This window comes from Taudactylus pleione, unplaced genomic scaffold, assembly GCF_031769625.1.
Source record: "Taudactylus pleione unplaced genomic scaffold, aTauple2 ptg000046l, whole genome shotgun sequence".
In the NCBI taxonomy this organism is placed as follows: Eukaryota; Metazoa; Chordata; class Amphibia; order Anura; family Myobatrachidae; genus Taudactylus; species Taudactylus pleione.
Window position 1 is genome coordinate 693,984 of NW_028284448.1, and position 21,944 is coordinate 715,927.

The 21,944-nt window shown below is 37.3% G+C and overlaps 1 protein-coding gene across 1 annotated transcript in view; it reads left to right on the forward strand.

Annotated features, from left to right (window-relative positions):
- Window positions 1-21,944, forward strand: part of GRIK2 (glutamate ionotropic receptor kainate type subunit 2) — a 755,896-nt gene that overhangs the window by 480,419 nt on the left and 253,533 nt on the right. Inside the window, exon 8 of the mRNA XM_088460433.1 lies at window positions 2,527-2,634. Within this exon, the coding sequence (XP_088316559.1) occupies window positions 2,527-2,634 (108 nt within the window). The remainder of the gene's footprint in view (window positions 1-2,526; window positions 2,635-21,944) is intronic.

Sequence of the window (21,944 nt, forward strand, 5' to 3'; positions counted from 1 at the left end):
TAACACTGGTACACATTTCTTCTACTGGGCAAATTATGAAAGTTGCACAAATGTATTGAATACAGCAGAACAAAATGTAGGACCCTATATATTAGGTTGCAATTTGCTGGTCCAGATGTGATTAAGGCAATATTCCCAATAGATTTAATTTTGCAATTAGTTTTAAATTACAACCAGTTTTTTTTTTCATTAAAAAAATTAGCAACTTTAAATCTAGTGGCTATCTTGATAAAAATAAATAAAGACACAGAAGATGGCATAGATGTTGTTCCCAAGGCACAGAACAGGACATATAGCATAAACATGTATTATCATTTATTTGTCAGGTGCCACAAGGTGTCCCATGCACAGTACAAGAGGTAACTAAAAATCAATAAAGTATACAGCATAAATGCAATGGACAGCAGTGAACAGTCCAAAGCATAAATACAAGTATTGTAATAAAACCACATACAGGTAGTGACAAGTACAGAGAAAGGTGAGGGCAACTCAATCTAACTAAATTCAGCTAGCAATGGTGAATTGCAAGGGAAGACATTACAGCTCTCAATTGACCTGTACCAACTAAGTAACCAAGCAATTAGTGTCAGAGTCCAGGACCCTAGCTGACGTGTAATGCTCCCTGTGCTGGCCCCATGCATGAGACATGAGGGGGTGGGGATGATGGACCAGGGAGAAGTTATGAGCACCTAGAGCAGTGACTCTGGGGTGGCTTGCTACAAGGACCACTGAGTAACTTTGCATCGAAAGGACACTCTGAGCTCCTCTAAGGCAGTTAGCTGCTGGGACTATTGAGAGGCTGAGTGCCTAAAAGATCCTAATAATTATCTAATTGGCAGCATTATAGGCTGCAGAGTGCACTTCAAAGCACCCTGCTTTCCAAATAGAGGACCTTGCACCCTAGGCAGTAGCACCATTTGTCAACTACTAGTTATAGCTCTGTCAAATTCACTGAAGGGAAGAAGGAAAAAAAAAGACAGAGAGCACTGGCAGTAAGGCTAGTTCAGGAGAAGGAACAAGATAGAAGTAGGTTCTGGCTGAGATATTACATTATAAATGGGGAGACAAACAGTCAGAGGGTGAACTGGGAAAGAGACAAGGTGGGTAGGAAGATGGAGTGAAAGAGGAGGGCTGATAAGCATTAGAGAAAAGATGTGTCTACAGGGAATATTGAAAATATAGGGAGAGTGGATGAAAGCTGGACTTGGCCTAGGAGCATGTTCAAGAGGAGGTAGGTGCAGTGGGATAAATTGTCCCTATTGTTATGACCTTGGTTCTCATTCTTACTTATAGAAAAAAAACTGATATTGACCTGTTCACTCATCTGCTGTCAATGAAAGGTTAATGTGTACAATTCAAATGAAAAATATAAGATTTAATGGCCTATGTATCAAGCCATTTTTTCCATAAAATTATGCAGAACCTGCACAGAAATCTCCTGCAAAGTGCTAATTAGCGCTGCAGATCATAGTCCCCATTATTACCAAAGCTTTTTTGAGTTTATCACTGGTAGTTTACATCATCTTCAGATGGCATAAACTACCTTTTGCCTATGTGGTCTCCAGGGGCAGGAGAGAGATCTTTTGATCTCGCCTCTGCAGTCCCAGGGCGTTCCCAGAAGCTGACACTATGCGCACTTCTCTAAAATATAACTCGTGGGGCCAGCGGTTGCCACAACTGCTGTCCCTGCGAGTTCCCGGTAGTACATAGCCAGGATATTTTTATTAACAATGAAAATATCCCCTGCGAGTTGGAATGCTAATAATCGCAACAGTACCGCAATTATTAATACATAGACCCCTTAGATTGATAATGTTTCAATAATGGTATTAGCATTCATTGAAAAAAAGAAATAGTTTTAAAGGATATGCTTCAGTAAGGGAATAAAGAAAAACAGGAAGATGACATACTGTATAACATAACTTTGTTATGGCAATAGATCCATAGGATAAAGTAATTATGCAGCAGATGATGCCAGAACAGCAATATGATTGGGGGAAAATGGCAATTGTAAGAATTTATAACAAAAATCTAATATAAAATATAATACACACAATAGAATAAAAAAAGAGTGAAGAGTAAAGAAACAGACATATTGGGCAAAATAGATGGAGTAGTTACTTTTTCTACACTGCAAAACTATATTTTAGCTAAATAGAAAATTTGTTGATTCTTTCATGAGACAGTTACAGTATATCACAATAATGCCACTGACCCATCACGTAATGTACATTACTAACAATTCCTTTACAAATTAAAAATCAGAATAGTAGTTTGGTGTGTTCAGTTATGTATAACATTCTGAAATGCAATGCAATTTACATGCAACAAAACATTAAGGCAATTTTCTATTATAGTATCTAAATATGTAGAAACTCTAAAAAGCACATGCTCTCTGACAAAACCAAATCAGTCACAAGGTACATTATTCAAATGTGCTGTATATTTTATATTCTGACTTTTGCAAATATTAATATGATCTTTTTAATCTACCTAATTTATGCAAATTGTTATTTTCTACCTTAGGCTCACTGGGAAGGCCTCACAGGCAGGATAACTTTCAACAAAACCAATGGCTTACGGACTGACTTTGATTTAGATGTGATCAGTCTCAAGGAAGAAGGCCTCGAAAAGGTATTTGATATGTTCAACCTATGGACTGAGAGATTAACAAATTATTGAAGCATAATCTTATGAGACTTCCTTTTGATGTTGTACTTGTTTACTGTTTGCCTCATTCTGAGATAATAAATTGAATTTAAGATATTAGCAATACAATGAACTTACCCAGGGGTGTTTTAAAAAGTTGAAACAAGTAATCTGCAAAGGTAAAGGTTAATAAAAAGATTCATATTCCCTGTGCAATGTTTGCTAAGTACAGTAATTGCATCTGACTTATTATGCAATTAAAGAATGTAGTTATTAGTATTTTTAATATTACCTTAGTTAGATTTACTAGAATAATTTATCATTATATGCAACATATATTTATGTGCTGTTGAAGGATTAATTGATAGGATCTTTTCCATAGAGCTTTTGAAGGGAAACAAATACAAATTGTTTCTCTCAGGCTGCATATTGTTGAAACAACATACTGCAGGAAAATAAAGCTGGATTTCCACTTTATATTACAAGCACCAAATAAATAAACATCTGCTAGTCTGAGTCGCTGACTAAACTTTAGGCAGAAGCCTGACAATAATTGTGTCTCCTAATGGGAGTAACAGAAAAAACAACAGTTATCCAGTTTTTACTTAGATGTGGTTATAGCAGCAGCAGGCGCTCAGCATTGTGCAGACTGATTTCACATACAGCCAATTACTGCTTGTACAGCTGAAGTCTCTTCACAGCAGCTATCACAGGTGGGATAGATGGACTGGACAATAGATTGGAAAATTATTTGGTTAACTAGTTATGTCACAAACTTCAAATAAATATTAGTAGCATCAAAAACATTTAAGCCTACATTCTAAGCATAAATGCTGTAATATTGTGCATGCATATACACACATATACAAACAAATAAATAATATTTATAAAATGATCAGCCAAAACATTAAAACCACTGATACATGAAGCCAATAACATTTAATATCTCATTAGAAAGGCTCCTGTTAAGGGGTGGGATATATTAGGCACCAATTTACGCTCAGTTCTATCAGTTGATGTCTTCAAAGCAGGAAAAATTAGAAAGTGTAAGGATCTAAGCAACTTTCACAAGGGCCAAATTGTGATGGCTAGATACAATAACTGGGTCAGAGCTGCTCCAAAACAACAGGTCTTGTGGGGTGTTCCTGATATTTATTGGTTAGTGCTAGAGATGTGTCCAAATCCCTGTGTTTTGGGTTTGGTTTTTGTTTTAAAGCATCATTGTATTTTGGTTTTGGCAGAACCACAATCAAGAGTTTTGGTTTTGAATCTGGATTTCTTCTTCAGGTAATTTGGACAGTTTTTGTTCCTACAGTATTATTAACATAATTTCCAGTCAATTTCACAGTTCATAATATTGTTTTTACCAATATTGGCCAAAGTCTGTAGCGAGCTGGTTGGCTAAACTAAGAGACAGAGCAGTGGCACCAATACATCACATTTTAGAAGAATATAGCACATCTTTGAGACATAGTGGCACTGCAGTGGCAGACAAAATGGCAGTTTAGTAAACTATTCATGCAAGAAAGAGGAACTACCAAGTAATTCAGAATCTGGCGCTGCAGATGATAGCTTTTCTGAAGCAGCTGTATGAAAGAGAAGTTAGACAACCTCAAAATATAGAAATAGATACAAGGTATGTAGATACAGCTCTAGATATATATGAATATGGCATATAAGGAGTAGAGATGAGCGGGTTCGGATCTCAGAGATCCAAACCCACCTGAATTTCAGGGATCTGGGGCGATCCGAGCGCAGCTCGGATCTCAATGCCTGCCCCGGATCCCTGACCCAAGGCAAAACCTCGCGTACCCCTCTGTCGAGTCGCGTGGTTTTGTTTTGAGCGGCCTTAATGCTGATTGGCTGAGAGAGCCATCTGTCATGGCTCTCAGCCAATCAGCGTTAAGCCCATTGAAAACAGCACAAAGGATAAAAAGAAGATTGCACCGTCATTCCCCGCCGCCTGACATCGCCGGCACCCCCACTGGCAGCATCCCCCACTGCCAACACCACTGCTGCCGACACTCCTGCACTGCTGCCCAACGTACTAAGGACACTGTCAGCGACCTCCACACTAATGACACTGCCAACACTCCCACACTGAGGACACCACCAGCACCCCTGCACTGCCAACACAGTCAGCAAACCTGCACTGAGGACACTGCTGGCACCCCCGCTCTGCCGACACCGCCGGCACCCTGCATTGAGTACACCCCTGCACTGCCGACACAGCCAGCAAACCTGCACTAAAGACACTGCTGGCACTCCCGCACTGCCGACATCACTAGTACCCTTCACTGAGAACACTGCCAGCACTGCAGCACTGCCATTCCATGTACTGAGGACACCGCCAGCAACCCCTGCACTGCTGACGCAGTCAGCAAACCTGCAATGAGGGCACTACTGGCAACCCCACACAGCTGACACAGCCAGCAAACCTGCACTAAAGACACCACTGGCACCCCCGCACTGCCGACACAGCCAGCAAACCTGCACTAAAGACACCGCTGGCACCCCCGCACTGCCGACACAGCCAGCATACCTGCACTAAAGACACTGCTGCTCCCTCGCACTGCCAACACTACGTGTATCCTTCACTGAGGACACTGCTGGCACTGCAGCACTGCCATTCCATGTACTGAGGACACCGTCAGCAGCCCCACTCTGCCGATGTGCTGTCATAGTAAGTGCACTATTGGTGTATCAAACCCACACTGTATAACAAACTGTATCCATATTGGAAATTAGAAGCTAAACTGCCACATGATAGTGCACCCACTGTGTCACTTAGCTTAGTCAGCCAGCTAGCTGGATGCAACCTTTTGGTCTTAACAAGATGAAGCAAATAATATTGTGAGGTGGTCAAAATTGTTTGGAAATTACTGAAAATAAATGTTTTTGAGGTTAATTATACTGTAGTAAAAAAACAGGCCCATTTTATGTGATTTTAGCAGTTTTTATAGTTTTTTCAGAAAAAATTCCAGATCCAAAACCAAAACATGAAAACAAAACACCAAGGATGAAAATGCAAATCCAGATTCAGATCCAAAACCAGTGGAGATCCAAATCCAAAACCAAAACCAAAACACGAGGGTCGGCGCACATCTCTAATAAAAAGTGATGTGGAACGGATTGTGAATGGTGAATAAAGGCACATTTATTAAAACACAGCTGATATAAAAATCATGCGGCAATAGTAAAATAATATGGATTCAAATTCTGAGTTAATCTCTATAGCATAATAGGTAACAACACAGAGAGGTTGTGCTCTGAATAATTAAGCATCTGGGAAGTACACTGTTAGATCAACATACACCTTTTCCTAGTTTTAGCCTCTTTTGCATGGCAAGTGATATGACTGCAGCACATAGATGTAGTAGATGATGTCACAGTCTCGTATAATTACCACTATGGTCCAACCATCCAGGGTTATTAGCAGAGATAATCCTGCAAGATTTTAGTCCCTTAGTGTGGATGAGCCTGGTGGGTGAGCTTGCTGCTTTCAAAAAGAATGTTGGTTCACTGCAGATGAAGCAATATAGCCAGAGAAGTTTTGGAGGCTTGGTCCGGGTGTGTAAAGATGTCAAAAGTCCCAGTGCAGATGAAGAACTTCAGTACAGAAAGGTCCTGATGCGTTTCCCTGTGTGTCCCACAGCTTTATTGATAAAGCTGTGGGACACACAGGGAAATGGATCAGGACCTTACTATACTGAAGTTCTTCATCTACACAGGGACTTTTGACATCTTTACACACCTGGACCATGCCTCCAAAACTTCTCTGGCAATATTGCTTCATCAGCAGTGAACCAACATTCTTTTTGAAAGCAGCAATATCATCCAAACGAGGCTGTAACTAGGAAATGGTGTATGTTGATCTAACAGTGTACTTCCCAGTGTACTCTGTGTTGTTGCCTATTATGCTATAGAGATTAACTCAGAATTTTAATCCATATTATTTTACTGTTTCCGGATGATTTTGTATCACCTGTATTTTAATAAATGTGCCTTTTTTCACCATTCACAATCCGTTCCACATCACTTTTTATATGACATATTCATATATATCTAGTGCTGTATCTATATACCTTGTAATAAACTATTCAACCCTCTAGAATGTTTTAATTAATCAAGAAAACATAGCCTAAAAGTAACAGCCAAGTAGTAAATATATTTCAAACACACTTCTCCAAAGCCACTAGTTTTGATGCTAAAAGTAGCAGTGAGACAGTAAAATGGACCTCTCAGCTTTGTTTTATATTGGAAAATTGGGGGAACAAATGAAGTGGGGCTCCCTCTATTTCCCAATAACCAGCACCAGGCTGAACCAGCCAGGGAGGAAGGGGGGGGGGTATAAAGCACTTCATCACACCCTTGGTGGTAGTGTGTACAGAAAAATAGTGATTACATAGTTAGTTGTATTTTGTTCATTACATATTGGCTACAAGTCCCAGCAAGCCTGCCCCAGCATGATGGCACTTCTGGAACAACAAGTGCAAGCATGCTTGGATATTATGGGCATTCTGGTGCTTGTTGTCCACCTGTAAATATGATTAAAATAAACACAAATCACACTCACTGAATATTGTATAAATCAAAAATACACTCCCTCACACAATATCTTTCCACAAATTAATATTTAAAAAATGGAGGGATAATGTCCTTTTACCTTGGTGTAGGCATCCACATAATCTTTGTAAAACACAAAAAACTACTGTACTGTCATCAATGAATGGTCCAATTTATGAGTGACCAGTTACTACTGGTCACTATGTAGTGACCAGTTACTACTGGTCACTACATAGAAATTAATGAGGAAGTGCAGATTTATTGAGAGCTTACATGGCTATACAGTAGCAACCATTCCCATGCTCTCAGTAAATCATTGCTTCCTCATTCATTTCTATGGGGTGACCTCTAGTCATTCTGCTGTGTTCCCTCTTATTTTCAAGCAACAGATCAGGATCAGAGAACCAGGACTGGTTACAAATTTTTGGGGGACTCCATGCATTTCTTCTACTTTTAACATATAATTAAGTCTGCACAGATCATACAGATCTGTGAAGTGCTTTCAGCCTGTCCACAAAGGCGAAGCTAAAGTACTTCAGGTATGAATATGAAGTAGAATTGGAATATGACAGGGAGAGATTTAAATGCAATCCAAAACATGTGAGATGAGAAATATTCAGGATTATAACGATTTGCTTTGTTCTAAAACTCAAATTTGCCATTGTTTGCTTCAGAACTCCCAAGTTCTGGTGTTTATGGATTTCACAGAACCCATACCACTCATCTCTAGATAGTGTCTACCACAGTGGTCCAAGGAAGGACCACTGGTGAACCAGTGACAGAGTCATGGGCACCCAAGACTCATTGATGTGCATGGGCAGCAAAGGCTAGCCTGCCTGGTCTTATCCCACAGAAGAGCTACTGTAGCATAAAATGCTTAAAAAATGAATGCTGGCTATGGTGAAAAGGTTTCTGAACAAAGTGTGAGGTGGATTCCACACTGAATACTTCTCTTACATTCTAGTATGCAAAGATAGCATGCATTAGGTATTGGATGTATATTTAATTTTCAAACAACTAATTAAAATATTTATAAATAACAATGTTATCAAATGTAGGAGTTGGTGGTGCTCCCTAGAGCTAGAGTCAGATATAGACTACTACAGAAGGACAGATGAAAAGACTCTTTGTTAGGGGTACTCTTACATGAAATTATATTTTATTAAAGTTTAACTTTTCTTATTTATATAGAATAAAATGATCTCTGTAATTAGAAATTGTAAAAATTAAGATAATTCATACCCATTAGTCTTGATATTTGACACAAAATTAAATGGCTGTGCATCGTATAGACATTTTAATTAACAAATATTCAATGAACAATGTCCAATCTTAAAAGTTATTAAGGTGAATATATGTCTTGTCTATTGTAAATGTATAATATATTTTGTTTTGGACTATAATGATACCATTAAGAAAGGAACATACTATTGTTAAATTCATATATTTAAAGCTCCAAACCACTACTAAGTTAAAAGTAAATATACTTATGAAAAAGTAAATTAAACAGTTCAACACAGAGAAAGGTAGAGAAAAATAAAGGATTTATTTAGATTTAATAAATGTAATACCTAAAAATCAAGATAGTACAGGACATCAACTCAAAATTGTAATTCCTTTGATATTGGTCATTACAATGTTGTCCTTTACTTAACTAATTTACCATTAAGTAAAGGACAACATTGTAACAACAAGCAAAGGTAGCATTGCACTCAACCATTTTTGATGACAACTAACCATAAAAAGGAATTTGTTGGCATACAGATGCATCTGATATAGGGTATGTGCTGTTCTGTCTCAAAACAAAGATTTATTTATTTAGGTAGGAAACAATGTACATGAGATAAATTATGTAACTGGTGAAAAAGAAGCATTGCCAATTAAGTGGGCATTAGAATCACTCAGGTACTACTTTTTGGGAATAAAATTTAGGTTGATTACTGATCATGCTCCTTTGAAATGGATGTCTGTGAAAAAAAGAGCACTGGGAGAATTTTTCTTAGTAGAACATATGCCAGGAAGCCAGCTGGCCAATGCGGATGCTTTATCCCATATCTTCTGTTAAGGACTACAGGTGATTCACCCCACAGGTCGGAGGATATGTGACAAAACACTGGGCAAGTTATTGATGGGAGGTATATATGCCCCAGGTTTCTAAGTACTGTCTGATATTCATCCATTTAATTAGCTGACTTGGTTGTCAGATCATCTGTGTGAGGCTAGTAAAAGATGTCAGATTGCTAGTGATTATTTTTTAACAGTTACTTATATAGCACCAGCATATTCTGTTGAGCCTTACAAAGGGGAACAAACAGTAATAGGACAAGACTGAGCAAAAAAGACAAGAGGGCACTGCTTGCAGGCTTACAGTGTATAGGGAAAAAAACATTAATACACAAGGATAGGTGCTGAAAATTGTATAATGTTCCAGCCAGATTGCAGAGTTTCTTGTTAGGCTGTATGATCAAATCACATAGGAATGTTGGCCTAGGGTCAGGAGGATGTACATTTATGTATAGATTATATAGAGCTTCTGATACAATCTTGCTACAATAGATATAAAAAAATCATCACATCATACCCTGTCACGATCCTTACCTTTTGTCACATTACACCCTTAGAGTAACTATTATAAACTTGCTCGTGTACAAAAAATTAACTTCTAGATCAAGAACAAGTTAACTGACCAATTGTAGTGTTTTTGATTACTTTAGAATAACACTAGAATTGTCTTGAGAATTTCAATACTAGTAGTACAAGCAAAGAATTCACCCAGGTTGGAAACATGCTTTCAAAAGGGCTCTGTCATAAAGTTGTGGAAAAGCAGAAGTTAGTAGAAGGATACAAAAGAGTTCAAAGGCTTTTACTCTCCCACTGAGTACAGTTCAAATAATTATTAAGTGAGCATATGGCACCACCAACACCTTGCTTAGGTTGGGCTATCCTTCAAAACTGGATGCCAGAGCCAGGAGGATATTAAGCCTAGAATCTACTGTACTAATAGTCCAAAGACAACTGTGAAGGACTTAAAAGTCTTTGTGGCTGAGGTTGGTCTGTCTGTGCTTGTGACAACTATCCCACAAGCTTTACACAAAATTGGCCTGTATGGCAGGGTGGTAAACATAGAAGCTTGAAAAAATGCCACACTCAGGGGTATATTTACTAAGGTGAAAGTTTTTAAAAGTGGAGATGTTGGCCATAGCAACCAATCAGATTCTAGCTATTATCTTCTAAAAGGTGCTAGTTAAATGTTAAGTAGAATCTGATTGGCTGCTATGGGCAACATCTCCATTTCTAAAATCTCTCCCTTTAGTAAATATACCCCTCAGCCTTGTTTGTGCTTTGCAAAAATAATAAACTCTTGGAAGATTCTGATGCCATGTGGCAAAATATTGTTTGGTCAGATGAGACCAAGATAAATCTTTTTGGGGTGAACTATAAGCATTATGTCTGGCACAATTCACACCATACCTACTGTGAAGCATGGTGGTTGCAACATTATGTTTTTGTGGATTTTTTCTTCAGCAGGGACTGGCAATTGATCAGGATTAAAGGGAAAATGGATGCTGCCAAGCAGGGCCGTAACTAGGGTAGTGCAACCAGTGTCATGGCGCATTGCAGTGGGCGCTGTTTGGGTGTGTCAATTTTCCTCTTTATTATCATTTCACTTGTAGCTTCCTCTACTTTTATCCCCAGCATCTCCTAGCCTCCCCTATCTCTTACCTTGCCCTTCCCCATGAGACCATGGCACTTTTTCGGGTGGACTATCTTATGTTCCTATTTTAAAAATGGCACAGGGCACCAAAAAGTGTATTTACAGCTCTGCTGCCAAGTACACCCAAATTATTGGGAAAAACCTAAGGTCCTTTGCTAGACAGATAAAGGTGGGCAGGTAGTTAACCTTCCAGCACCACAACAACCCTAGACATACCACCAAGAAAATAATGCAGTGACTTAAGGAGAGGAAGGTGAGTGTCCTTGAGTGGCTGAGACACAGCTCTGACCTAAATCCATTAGAAAATATGTGGATGGACTTGAAGATGGCAGTCCATTGCTGCTCAGCATTGCATATGACTGAACTTGAACAATTCTTCAAGGAAGAAGGGGAAAATATTCCCCAATTTAGGTGCACAAAACTGGTAAAGACATATCCAAACAGACTGATGGTTGTAATTGCAAAATGTGGCTCTAAAAAGTATTTAATCAGTGGACTGATCGCTTTACCAAGCCTGTTATTTTTGTTTTTAATTTTTACATTTTTTTTTCAGAACTGTTGCCTTTTTTATTTATCTAATGTTGTAAGGCAAAATGTGTAATGTGACAAAAGTTAAGGATATTGACATGATTTTCTCTGTATAAGTTGTGTTACATGTAGGTCTATGATAGCCGGTCCAACTTTCCACACCCACATAGTGGGGTGAATATCCAAATGATGTGCCAACTACAATGCATCATTGATCACATGGTGTATATGTTAATGTGTCCTTGCAGTCTGGTATGACCACTAATGTTATCTGAGAACACATGGCAAGCCACAAAAATTTGATCTATCGGGAATTCACAAATGGTTCATTAAGCAAACAGGTTGCTCAGCACTTCCTGTTATTTGGTTGCAAAGTTGCCTCTCTGAAATGTAGACTGATTGATTTGGTCCCTAAACTACACAAAGGTGGTGATCATAAATTGAGTCTATGCAAACTTCAATTTAAATTGAGATATACTCTCGATAGTTTGGTACCAAGATGTTTAAATTAATCCATACCCATTCAATGTTTCTGAAATAATTATGTTTTGTGTTGTCTTCTTGCTCTAGTTGCTAATTGATGTGCTTTTTATCTTAATATGTGTTAGCTTTGTCTTAGGGTGTTGTATGTTTAATTGGCGAAGATGTTGGAATGTTCTGTGACATTTCTTGTGGCTTCATAGATACTGTCTATTATGCTTATTTTGAACTATATGATACACTTATTTCCTTGTATGCATTTGTTTACTTCCTAGCTTGGAACACATACCAGCTGTGAATGGGCATATGCATTCCATCTTGGAACAAATTGCACTTGCAGTTTTTCATGATGGAAGATGTACCATAATTGCAGACTCTCTAGTGTGTCCTGTTATAGATTGATCAATAATCTGCCCCTCTTGATTATTGTCTTAATGCTGATTTTGACACTGGCGGCCCCGCTTTTATCTATTTGGGGTATAACTATTATTTTGTGGCCTGGAAGTAATGTTATTAAAAGGTTGCATTCCACTTTAATACCATTTTGGGACAATCATGGTGGTTGCATGCTCTCTATTGTGCTGTTAGATATCTTAAGAAAGGTCCGGGTTGACAAAAACTTTGATGCCATAACTCTTGAATATACGAAATACAAATAATCTGCATGGTGAGTGCCCTCTATCTCAAACTATAAATATATATAAAATAAATAAATTATGAATATTTGCCCAGATGGAGGCAAATTTGTCTACTCTTTTACCTTTGTCTTTTATTAACTTTAATGCTTCATCCTTTTGCTTTTCCTTGTAAGTGCATATAATCTTACATACTGTACAGAACAACTGTTTAGTGATATTATAAGAAATGTCTGATACAAGTGCAGTCTCTGGTTCAAATGTGTTGATTACTGAATAAATTGGCATTAGTATATTTAAGAGTTCTGTAATTGAAATCTGAAAATATAATCAATTATTGTGTTCCTTGCACTTCTTTTTGAGGTTTTTAATAATTAATTTTGTTTTAGTATATTTTAGAATGAGATTGCTAGAATGTGAGCATCACAATTTATTTGTTAATTCTTCTTTGCCTGTAGTTGCAAAATACTTCTTCTTTATATGTTTGATAAAACATTTTGCTCTTATATAGATACATAGTTTATTTCATGTCATGATGAAGCGGGTTTAATCAATAGAGTACTCATCTTCTTACTGTAATATGTTGTTTTTATATTTTTTGAGTTGTTATTTAGCAAAGCAAACATTTTGCTATTCCCTAGGACTTTACAGACTTTACCATTGTACTTGCAAGTGCCTGGTCAATTTTTTCTGACATTCTTGTGTAAAAACTATTTAAAAATTTATAGAAGTGGAGGTGTTGCCCATAGCAACCAATCAGATTTTAGCTATTATTTTCTAGAAGGTAGTAAATAAATGATAAGTCAGATTTGATTGGGTGCTATGGGCAACACCTCCCTTCAACAAACCTGTACATTAGTAAATATATCCTTGAGAGTGTTTTTTTTAACAGTTGGCTGAAATATTTAGTTAAATATAAACAGTAGACTGAGTAATTACAGCACCAAGAGTATGGCCTCTAGAGCAAGTTTGGACACCCAATGGTCCTAGTATTGTGGTCAGTGTTGGATAAAAGCCATGCCAATTAAATCAAAAGAGTAAAAGAAAATAAGACACATACACAGTTTTCATGTTAATATATTTTAATTTTAAAAAAGTTTCCCACAACCATTCTACAATACTTTTCAAATAATATTTTTTTTTTTTGATGCATCATAGCCCAAATAGGGGAAATAATCTGTACTTCTTTGGTCCATTGCAATCTGAATGAAAAAAATCAGAAAAATCTCCATACACAAGATTTACTCATACACTATGAAAAACTATTGATAAATTATCAAAGCTGGGATAGTCACTCTGTTAAAATGTAAATCACAGACCCATGCTGTCTAGAACTGAGGTTGATGAGGATCACTACATATCTCAAAAATGTAAATGTCTGCAAAATCTGTAATCTACAAGCAAGTAACTGTCAATCACTTGCACTTCTATTCTATTCTGTTCAGTTTTATGCTTTGCAAAAACACTTGACATGGTACAAGGTGTTTCTACGCATTAACATCATATGGAAAAATGATTAAATCACCCAGTGTTATAAGATGCTTTGACGCTTGCTACATCTGAATGAATGAATAAATAAATTTATTAAGGAATAAATAAACAAAGGAAATAATGAATATGTGTTCCTGATTAATACTACTGTATATAAGCAGCAGACAATGAGCCAACTGTCTTGCTACATCTGAGCTCTTGATGAAATCTTTAGTTACAGTAGTTACTAGGAAAACATCTTGGGTCCCTTAACAAACTTGCTGAATGCTTATGGGAGCACAGAGATTATTTGATTGTACGGAATATAATAAGCATCTTTCAAGCAGTAATTTAGGTGTGCTTCTGATTTCCATAGATGAATCACCTTATGTTGACCCATATTCTTCAGTTTGTCATGTGCATTATATGTTTGAAAGCAGATCTTCTGTTTTTCCACATGCATAGTCAATGAGCAGGCTAAAACATAAGAAACTATTTGACATATGAACTCATTGCAATGCATGTAAAAGAACAAAAAGAAAGCATATTGGCTTATCATATATTACTATAGAAACAGCTCCTGAGTTTTGCTGTAAAACATACAGTATATACTATACAATATTTAGTTTTTATATAAATAATGGATGTTATGACAACAATGATATGTTTGAGGCAGTTGTCTAGTTTATATTTACTACCAGCCACCCTGATCTTTTTAGTGTTACTCTGTGTAAACTATAGTCTATTGCACACAGAGTTAGGAAGGTAAGTATATATTGATATATTGAAATTACTTTAAGACATTATAAATAATATAATTTTACTTTCATTGCAATAAACTGTCTACTATATGTTATATTATATAAAAAATGCATTTAATTTATTTATTTAAAGCTTGATCTGTATATTTAGAAGACATCACTTATAAAATGTTAAATTCCCTTTAGAGGCATTGCAGGCCTCAATATGGTAAATCGTGCCACAATTTTTGTCAAAGTCCATAGGTTTAAGGAATAAAAGGTGGTATATAAGGAGGAACGGATTTCACATTGCATATTGCAAAGAACATGTCTAGGTATATTTACCCAATGTAAAATTGATTTGTCCGAAGTCCCTCTCCACTCTTTCTCTGATCGTTGCTTTGCCTCCACACTGATCACCTCCTCCATACTTCTCACATGCTGCTCCCCTCTTCTGGAGCTCACTCTCCTGCCCTATTATACTGTATACCATCCTTCATGGATTTAACACACTTGTTTATTAAAGCTCATCTGTCCCCCTTACAGTATTAACTCATGCAGCCAATCCTTCCTCTCCATCTCTTCCCAGTTCACCTTCCATTTATACTCCCCACCCATGGGTGTATCTAAAAGGGTGCAGAGTGTTGCGGTGCTCACGTGCCCCTGGGTCTAGGGAGGACTACACTACAAACTCTGCACCCATTCAAAATACTTACCTTGGTGCCACAGTTATCACTGGGAACATGTTTCCAGAGATCTATGCTACAGATATCACTAGAGACATGGAGCAGCCACCATGTTTCCATACATTGGCACATGCACAGTAGACTGTAGTACAGTACCAGAGTCTAAATATATTCAGAGAGGAGAAAAAGTGACAACCAGATCTAGGATTTGACACACTCCATACAAGAATATTAGAAATAATAATATTATTTATCTAGCACCTTCTAGAAGATAATAGCTAGTATCTAATTGGTTGCAATGGGCAACAACTCTATTTCTACAAACCTGCACTTTAGTAAATATACCTCCTGTAGTCTGTGTATGCTTACAAATTCCACTTTGTGACAGGCTATATTAAAATAACTGGTAACTATCATAATCCATATAGCACAATGTTAATCATATGGAGCTGTGTGTTGCATCATAAAGGGTTACATTGAAGGGGTGGTCACACTCACAGCACCTTCAGTAAGTGAAGTTGTATTCTGCAGCACTTATCTATCAGGGGGTCTCCATCTCTGGCTTGATCAGACATGTCACTGAGATCTGCCTGGTTGTATGAACTCCTGTTGAGGCATGACTGCAATCAAAGAAGTATAATATGGAATACTGCGCTAATGTTGGTTAAAAATAGAAGCTCTCTTAAAATACAAATAATCTGAAAACTGTATCATAGAGCTCATGTAAGCAGTTTGTGCTTTATAGATTAAAACTTTTTGCCTCCTAAGTGAGGCAGACGGCCGGCAATATCGGAACCTTGATCTCCCTACATGGACTATTCAAAACGTGCAAACAAAAGAGTTTTATAAACATTCATACGCACTAACATTGTTCACGTTTTAATCTATAAAGCACATACTGCTTACAAGTGCTCTATGTTACAGTTTTCAATGCAATCATATAAGAAAAGAAAGGAACACATGGCTGATGCCCGACATGTATTTTGCTCAGATGATTTTTTCAAATTGCCAGGGTTACAAATGACATGTGCCTATAAGAGAGGTGGAGCCCACACAAAGGCAGCACACAGGCCCTTCTTTCTCTTGAACTGCCCCTAACCCCACCACCCTAGACTGTAAACTTTCATTAGCAGAACTATCCACCTATTTGGTTCACAACCTGCATTATCCCTATATCAAGTGCTTTCCCAGTTACAGTCAGAGTCTCTTATCTATCTATCTATCTATCTATCTAGCACACCCATAGCGCTTGAGTGCTGCAGTCAATAACTGTCATCACTGGCATCACTAGGGGGGTGCAGGCTATACTGAGTGACACCATCCATGTGGGTGACACCAAAATAGCAGAGCAGCTCTGCTATTTTAGCATCACCCCGTCGAATGGTGTCACCAAGTAGCTACAACTTAGAGTGAGGCAGGGGAGAGGCTGTGGGCTGCACCAGCAGCTGCACTAGTGCTGGGTAAGCCCACTGTGTGCCAAGAATGGGGGCATGATGCATGCAAGATCAGCACACACATGGAGCATGGCTTCGCGGAGCCAGCCACACCGAGTGTCAAAAATGTGAGTGACGCCACTGACTGTCATTCACCTATATAGTTACAAATTTTCACTGAACAGTACAACAAACAATTGGTGGCACCATGGAAATAAAAGATAATAATAATAATAAGGTTGGGTATGAAATCCCGGCTGTTGGGATGCCACTGGTCAGAATAATAACAGTGGCATCCCGACAGCCTGAATCCTGACACCCATAGGAAATGATGGTAAGTAATTTTCTAAGCCCTACACTAACCCTCACCCACCCTCTTCAGTGCCTAACCCTAACCTTCCCCCCAGTGCCTAAACCTAACCTCCTCCTTCCTGCTCCCTAAACCTAATTCTCCCTACCCAGTGCCTAACCCCAACCCTCCCCCTAATGCTTAACCCTAACCATGTTACCTAACCTCCCCCTAACACCCCGATACTTACCTTCGGCATGCCAGTAGTTGGGATACTAGTGCCGGGATCCCAACCTGTCGGGATTTCAGGGCCGGTAGTCTGGGTGGGGATGCCAACTACATTCCATAATGATAATAATAAAAACACTAAAAGTACAACACATAATAAACATAGTCCAAATGACAATATGGAATCAAAATTAACCTCTATAAAGTGCACAACAATAAACTGTTGACAAAAACACACAATAACAAATTCCACAAATTTGTCAAAAAGACAATAAATATACATAATAAACAAGTGGCTTGTAAGCACTAAGTGGTCCAGTAGTTGATATTTACTTTAAAATTGAAGTGCACTAATAACATGTCAAAAAGCTCTAGGCTCCTCACCAGATGCAGGATAGAGAAGGTGTCAGTATGTTTTCTTTTGTTGTAAGTCCAGTACTATGTAAAGTCCACAATTTTCTCTTATTCAGAGATGCACTCACTGCAAATGCAATGCTGATGTTTATTTTCAACTGCGCATGCATTAAAAGTCCTTGAATACCCTATTGCATTAAACTGTTACACAGAGTATACACACCAAGAAGTTGTTGCATCCAGGACAGATGATCTCAGTTATTGGGCAGAAAAGTGACAGGTTTTCCTCTGTAGTGACTGAGACGTGTCCTGAAGTGAATGCAAAAAAAGCACCTCATGGGCATATTATGGGAGTGTCGCAGGCGTGTCAGTAAAAGCTGCTGATTTCTCAGATGCAGAGCCACAGCCACAGAGACTATTTTTAGATGAAGAAACTACACATGTCATAGGCTAGGTGCAAGTTTCAATGGTGTATGCGATGTTGCGCTGATGGTGGCATGTCCAGAATCAATGGCAGTGTTACAGTATACAGAGATGCTGAAGGTGGGTGATTCATGTCTTGCTCATTCAGATGTAGGCTACTGCTCCAGGGGAAAGCAAAAACTAGCCTTTGCATATAATTGCAACCTCACTCTGGAAACAGCTGCAAAAACAGATGCAGGAGCATCCACCTCTGAATCAGACCTATTGTTTTCATCTTCAATGAACATGATCATAGGTGGGATACTTTCAATTTTTGCATAAAATTAGATCCCCCAGTTGGAATATGTAAGAATAAAAAGACACATGTCTATTTTCATTAACTTTTTAAATATCAGATGAAATATGGGGGAGAACCACTTAAATAGTGAAGAACTACAGTACAGTTGGTGGAATGATCCCCACAGATTACATCCTTACATATATATAAATAAGTCACATCACATGGTGGAATGACTGCTGTGGATCCCGCTTATTTAATCTGATGGGTTGTGTATATTTATTGTTACAAGGAGAGCCTCTCACTCTCATAATTACCTTAAACAAAATTAGGCAAAACTGAGAACTATTTTAAGGGAAAATGGAAAATATGGATATAATGAGTGTGTTGGGGGATTGGACATTTTATGCAACACTGCCATTTACATTTAAGCTCAAAGCAAATCTTCATCTATGTTCAGAGTGATAAAGAGTGCATGTACAGTATGAGTGTATGTATGAGAGCTACATTGAGTTATATACAGTGTATGTTTTCGCTTTCTACAATAATATTTTAATTATTTTAAAAAATGTAAACACGGAAGATAGTGTCAAATAAAATTTACATCTGTCTTTATAAACGATGCATTTCACTTGCTATGATACTTTTGCTTAGTAATGTGCATTGCCACTATCATTTACTCTTATGTGATTAATGTTTATGTTACATTTCCAAAAACATGCTTTAGTCAGTATTCTAATTATTACTGGGATTTTCTTGAATTTAAAGTGTATTATGCCCCAAGGGAATTAGCTGTTTTTCGAATGAAAGTACAGAGCTAAATCTATCCAGTTTTTTTGGATAGCTTTGAAAATAAAATATGTGTCGTAAACAAATTGGCTGAAACAAAGTTGATGTCAAGGTTAATCTGCCAATTAGACAAGCTGCTGGAGAAAAAACTTTTTCTACTAAATATCATGTGCATAATGTAAGAGTTGTACAGTGATTTGCTTTCTTGGTCAAACTATTTTAAAGTTGTCAATGTCACACCATCTTTCAGAAATTGCAGGCAGAATGGAAGCACAGAGCCTCGATTCCAACTAGGGCCCTATCTATATCTATATGCAGGTTATATTTTCTCCCTATGTTCCCCAAGTTTGCCTTGGTTTCCACTGGTCCAGTTTACCCACAATGATCTACATAATATTTAGGTGTTATATAAATGATAATAAAAAAATTAATATTACAGAAGTGTTTCAGAGAGTTTCTTGATACAAATTTTAAGCAATCTTTCTAGATTGCTACTTATGCTAAAGTGACATATTTGACTCAGCAATTAATATAATATATATATATATACATTTATCTATACCATTTTTTTTATATATAAACATACATGTACGCGTATAATTCACAGTGCACGTGCGCAAGCTAGTTTTAGCGATGGGAAACCGTGTGTTCATAGTACACAGACTGCCCGCTACTTTGAGTGACAGAATGTGCCATTTGAGGGTGGTAACAGGGGAAGGTGCTTGTGAATGAGGGAGTGGATGTGCAATCAGAGGCGTGTCTGAGTATCCAAACTGAGTTTTGTGGGTGTGAGTAGTTAGCAAAGTAGCATCATTGAACACATCACTTGGTTGTTTTTTAGCCTGAACTGCTCGCAGTGCTTGCGGGAGGGTAGAGTCAACCACAATAGCTTCCAATGGTCTTCCATGTACCAATGATATGACACTTCCTGGAGATGATGTGCGCTAGTGGGCGTGTAAAGACAAGCTAATAAGCATCTACATTGACAAAGTGATCACACGCCAAGACATAGTGGGAGTGCTTATGCATTGCCGAGTGAGCAGCTGCCTTGACGTCACTTTGCAAAATTTCAATATGCTGGGAGCGAACTGCCGCAATTAGCGAACGGGTCTGAATGACGTCCTAAGACCACAAATGATAGACTGTGCACAAAAGACAGACATAAAGTTCAGAAGAAGGCCCTGTACACGAGAGATTAAAGTGAATGAACTAGTGAAGAAAAGGGCAGCACTTGTGTGAGTGAACCCACTGATTATGGATTTATAATGCAAATTTGGTTAATTTTATGTAGCATTTCAGTAGATTAATTGTTTAGCGCAAAATTATTAAAATAAGACAAACATGTGAATTTGATAAATTTTAGGTGTATAAAAATATATGTAGTAGTTTATATACCTGCCAAAACACTTTTTTTCAAGAAAGAAAATCATTTTATTAATCACTTCTAACAAGTATCTGAGTTTCCTTTATTGATTTAATTTGAACTTTTGAAATTTCACCATATCAGAAAAAGGAACTAATAATAATGATAATAATAATAATAATAAAATATATCCTCCAGATTTATTATTATTATTATTATTATTATTATTATTATTCTCTCCACCATTTTTTTGTAATTCCCTACTTGTTATTGTTACAGTATAGTGACTTTAACTATCTTGGATTCAACTATGTAACTAACAATCTAGTGAACAAATTAACTAACTGACTAACTCCTGAATATACCCTGTAACAACATTTCACAATATAACTAAATAATTACCTAAAATGAGCTGTAGAGTTTGAGACTGAAAATATGAACTGGCTATACATGATATCTCATTATACTTCTGGGTGACAAAATAATTATATTTTTGTCAAGACTTAGTTGATCTGAGAAATTAATAGTTACTGTATGTAAAATGTTAATATGTGTGTGTTGTCTGTACTGTAGTGTACCAACTATTATGCTTGCTTGAGCCTACATTCTTTGCATTTGAACTTAGAAGTGGGCTTTTTTCACTTTTTACTTATTTATTTTGAAAGTGGTCTACACTTACATATATATCAAAAGCAAAATGCAACATGTATGATTAGCAATTTTTAGCAATTTATTTTTATAAAATTCTGAAAATGTTAATTTTTATTGCTGGGTTAATAATTCTGCAATTACTTTCCAAGGGTCATACCTATTTTTGTGGGTCAAAAAATACATAGGTGTGATTCCATATTCTACATTAATTCAGTAATTCAGTAATTGCCTATCTGTCCATCTAATGATGTTGATCAGAGTTGAGGACATGAAATCACCACCAATAACTCACTATTTTCAGCTGTCTTTCAAGTAGCTTATAACAACTTACAGTTTAATATAGTAATAAATTTATTGTGTTCTACAAAGTAAATAATGTTCCATGTAGTAAGGCGCATAACTTTTTCTGTACCATAGATTCCTCCATCATCCTGTACAAAAATGCAAAAGTCAGCTACTCCACCCATCTTACTCTGAAAATGTAGTTGCTCATTATCTCACCATACTTATCAATCTGCATTAAGTAGTACTAGACACATGGTCTGCAACAAGACCTTTGGGATGTTACAATGAACATGTAAGGCACTCAGGCTGCACATTTAGGTCATACATTACTCTTTAAATTAATTTATGCTTTCTTGTATTATCTAAAACCAGCTTGTTATCTT